At 47.2% G+C, this 2,500-nt stretch overlaps 2 protein-coding genes across 2 annotated transcripts in view; one reads left to right on the top strand and one right to left on the bottom strand.

The window, feature by feature from the left end:
* Window positions 1-782: 782 nt before the first annotated feature.
* LOC125951793 (probable replication factor C subunit 1) overlaps window positions 783-2,500 on the top strand; it is a 1,769-nt gene continuing 51 nt past the window's right edge. The window contains exons 1-6 of the mRNA XM_049680833.1: window positions 783-870; window positions 1,132-1,417; window positions 1,488-1,733; window positions 1,801-2,084; window positions 2,157-2,304; window positions 2,363-2,500. The exon at window positions 2,363-2,500 is cut by the window's right edge and continues 51 nt beyond it. Of these exons, the coding sequence (XP_049536790.1) occupies window positions 805-870; window positions 1,132-1,417; window positions 1,488-1,733; window positions 1,801-2,084; window positions 2,157-2,304; window positions 2,363-2,433 (1,101 nt within the window). The 5' untranslated portion in view covers window positions 783-804 and the 3' untranslated portion in view covers window positions 2,434-2,500. The remainder of the gene's footprint in view (window positions 871-1,131; window positions 1,418-1,487; window positions 1,734-1,800; window positions 2,085-2,156; window positions 2,305-2,362) is intronic.
* The window catches only part of LOC125951794 (uncharacterized), a 1,280-nt gene continuing 1,220 nt past the window's right edge, over window positions 2,441-2,500 (bottom strand). Inside the window, exon 2 of the mRNA XM_049680834.1 lies at window positions 2,441-2,500. This exon is cut by the window's right edge and continues 1,019 nt beyond it. The gene's annotated coding sequence lies outside the window, so the exon portion shown is untranslated.

Below are 2,500 nucleotides of genomic sequence, written 5' to 3'. Positions count from 1 at the left end.
AGATAAAAGACTTCTCGAGTATCACCATATCGAGATGCTTCACAAAATTGATTCGGTGTGCTCTAGTCAGAGCATGAAGAACTCCCTCAACAAGACTACGCTCAACACTCTACTACAACCGTTCCTGCTGACCGCTGTTTGGTTTTTCATCGCACTTTTCGTATTTCTTGGTTTTTCTCCAGTTTCAAAGTACTTGCCAGCTCTACTGTATCGCTAACGAACGGCGTCACTCTCGCTTAATACGCGAACATCGTCGATCCATTCGCGGCAGAGAAAGTGACAACCGTGGAGGAGGAGCCGCAGAGAAACCGCGTAACGAGCGATCTAATGATCGTGAATCGGGTGTTGGCCCGATGCGGTGGGTTGGCCGGTCGCATCCATCTGAACCGATCTGATTCCACCATAACGCGGCTCGTAATGCAAATAGCAGTGAGCGTTAGGCTGGGTAGAAAGAAACCGCAACAAAACAAGTCCCCCTAAGGGGGGATCATGTAGTTGGAAGAACGCGGGGAACATGCACCCTTTTCCATGGTGTTGGCACATAAAAGAGTGGGACAACCGAGGATCGGGGACTACTGATGCCGCCTTCCCCTTGCATCCCTAACCCGAGCAACAGGCTGATGATGATAGAAGGAGTAATGACACGGTTCGGACGATGGCAAAAGACGACGGGGAACAGAAAGAGAAAAGAAATTGGAATTCGCATTGCGGCCAAATCGGGCACTCCCGGGAGGCGATCGTACGCATGTGACGTATCGGAACCGGCCAGTATTCATCCAGACGGCGAACCGACACGTTCGAGCCATGCTGCGTCCGTTGAAATTGGTTCTGTTGGCTTCGAGCGTCCTGCTCGGTTCCTCTCTGCGATCGGTGAGTGGATTATTCAAAACGAGTGGTTTTGTGCGTCATTGCAGTTGTTCAAGATGTGCCATTGTTTCAGCAATAGCTGATGTATGGACTATTTTTGTGAAAATGCAAACGGTGTTGTGATTTTAAAAAAGTACCAAATTGTGTAAAATCATTTTATGCATTCGAGGACCGCGTGTTGTATCAATTTTTTCGTTAATATGTTAATCAAAAGAAAAAATTAGGTAACGAAAGGTGTTTTTCTATGCTATTCCTCGACGTAAGGTTGGTGCGACGAAAGATCCACAGCAGGATGAGCTGGAAAAGTTGGCAGAAAATGGTCCATTACTAGTGGACAACTATATACCAGTGGCGATGCAGGTGCTGCATCACTGTGTCGAAATGATCCAGTACGAGCCTCTACTGTCTGCGCCGAGCACAACGGAAAGCCAACCGACCGCTACAACCGCCTCACCCTCGACTACGATGTCGACGACAGTAACAACGACAACAACAGTGTTGCCTAGCAGCAAACCGACTCAGAGTTTTGTAACAGCGGCTCCTTTAGGAGGTTTGTTGGTAGAGGACAACACCGAATGATGCGAATGCGAGTGCCAACAATTCGGTTTTTCAATCCTCAGATACACAAACGATCCCGACTAGCTCTCACAAACCGGGCTACTATGGACCCGAGAAACCACCACCGACACCAGTGACAACAACCACGATACGGTCCACCACTAGTACAACGACGCAGCCAGCAACGAGCATGGAGGAGATTACTAGCAGTAGCAACGATCTACCAACTACCGTAAATTTGCTCTGGAGCGACAAACCGTTCGCAGAGTGGTTCCTGCAAGCCAAGCGAAAGAAGACACAGAATATCCGTGAGTTGGGTCCCGATTGTGGGTGAAAACTGTAATGTAATGTATCATCTACTTTCCCTCCATCCAGCACTCAAGAATGTCGAGTTTTTGGATGTACTACCATTGAAGCTGCTGCAGGATATTAATGCAGAAACATATGAACCGCTTGCGCTACGCCCGTCAGATAATGCAAATGAGTTCCGCCGCGTGTACGACGATAGTTATGGCCGTGAGGCCATCAATCTGTCGGAGAAGAGTAACAAAAAGGGCGGCAAAAAGAGGGTACCACCTACGAAACCATACTTGCACATGCTGGTGCTGTATGATCTGCTAAAGCGAGAGGCCAAAAATAATTTCTTCAACTACTACGAGGTACAGCATCTGCCGGTTTCAGTTCGACTGCATGGTTATAATTCTATTGTTCATATTTTTTTATTTGGTCAGGGTTATTCAGAGGCGATTATGACGGATATTACGCAAATGGATTTCCCTACTGCCAAGGATCAATTGCAATATGTGCTGTCGCAGCTACTAGAGCGGAAGGATATTGAGAAATCGGATGTGGTATCACGAACGAAGCTTATGATACGCGGTAAGATCATTCCCAATGGAAATCCATGCACATCTCACCTCCTTCGTCTATTTTGCAGATCTAGACACTAGCTCCAGTGCCATAGCGATGGCGTTGGTCGTCGTGCCTCCGTTGCGTTTTGGATTGTGATATAGTGATAACTTTTAACCTTACAACTAGCCCTTACTTACAAACATTGTATCGAAAATATGTGTAT

Source organism: Anopheles darlingi, chromosome 2 (assembly GCF_943734745.1).
Source record: "Anopheles darlingi chromosome 2, idAnoDarlMG_H_01, whole genome shotgun sequence".
Classification (NCBI taxonomy): domain Eukaryota; kingdom Metazoa; phylum Arthropoda; class Insecta; order Diptera; family Culicidae; genus Anopheles; species Anopheles darlingi.
This window is presented reverse-complemented; position numbering and strand designations above follow the sequence as displayed.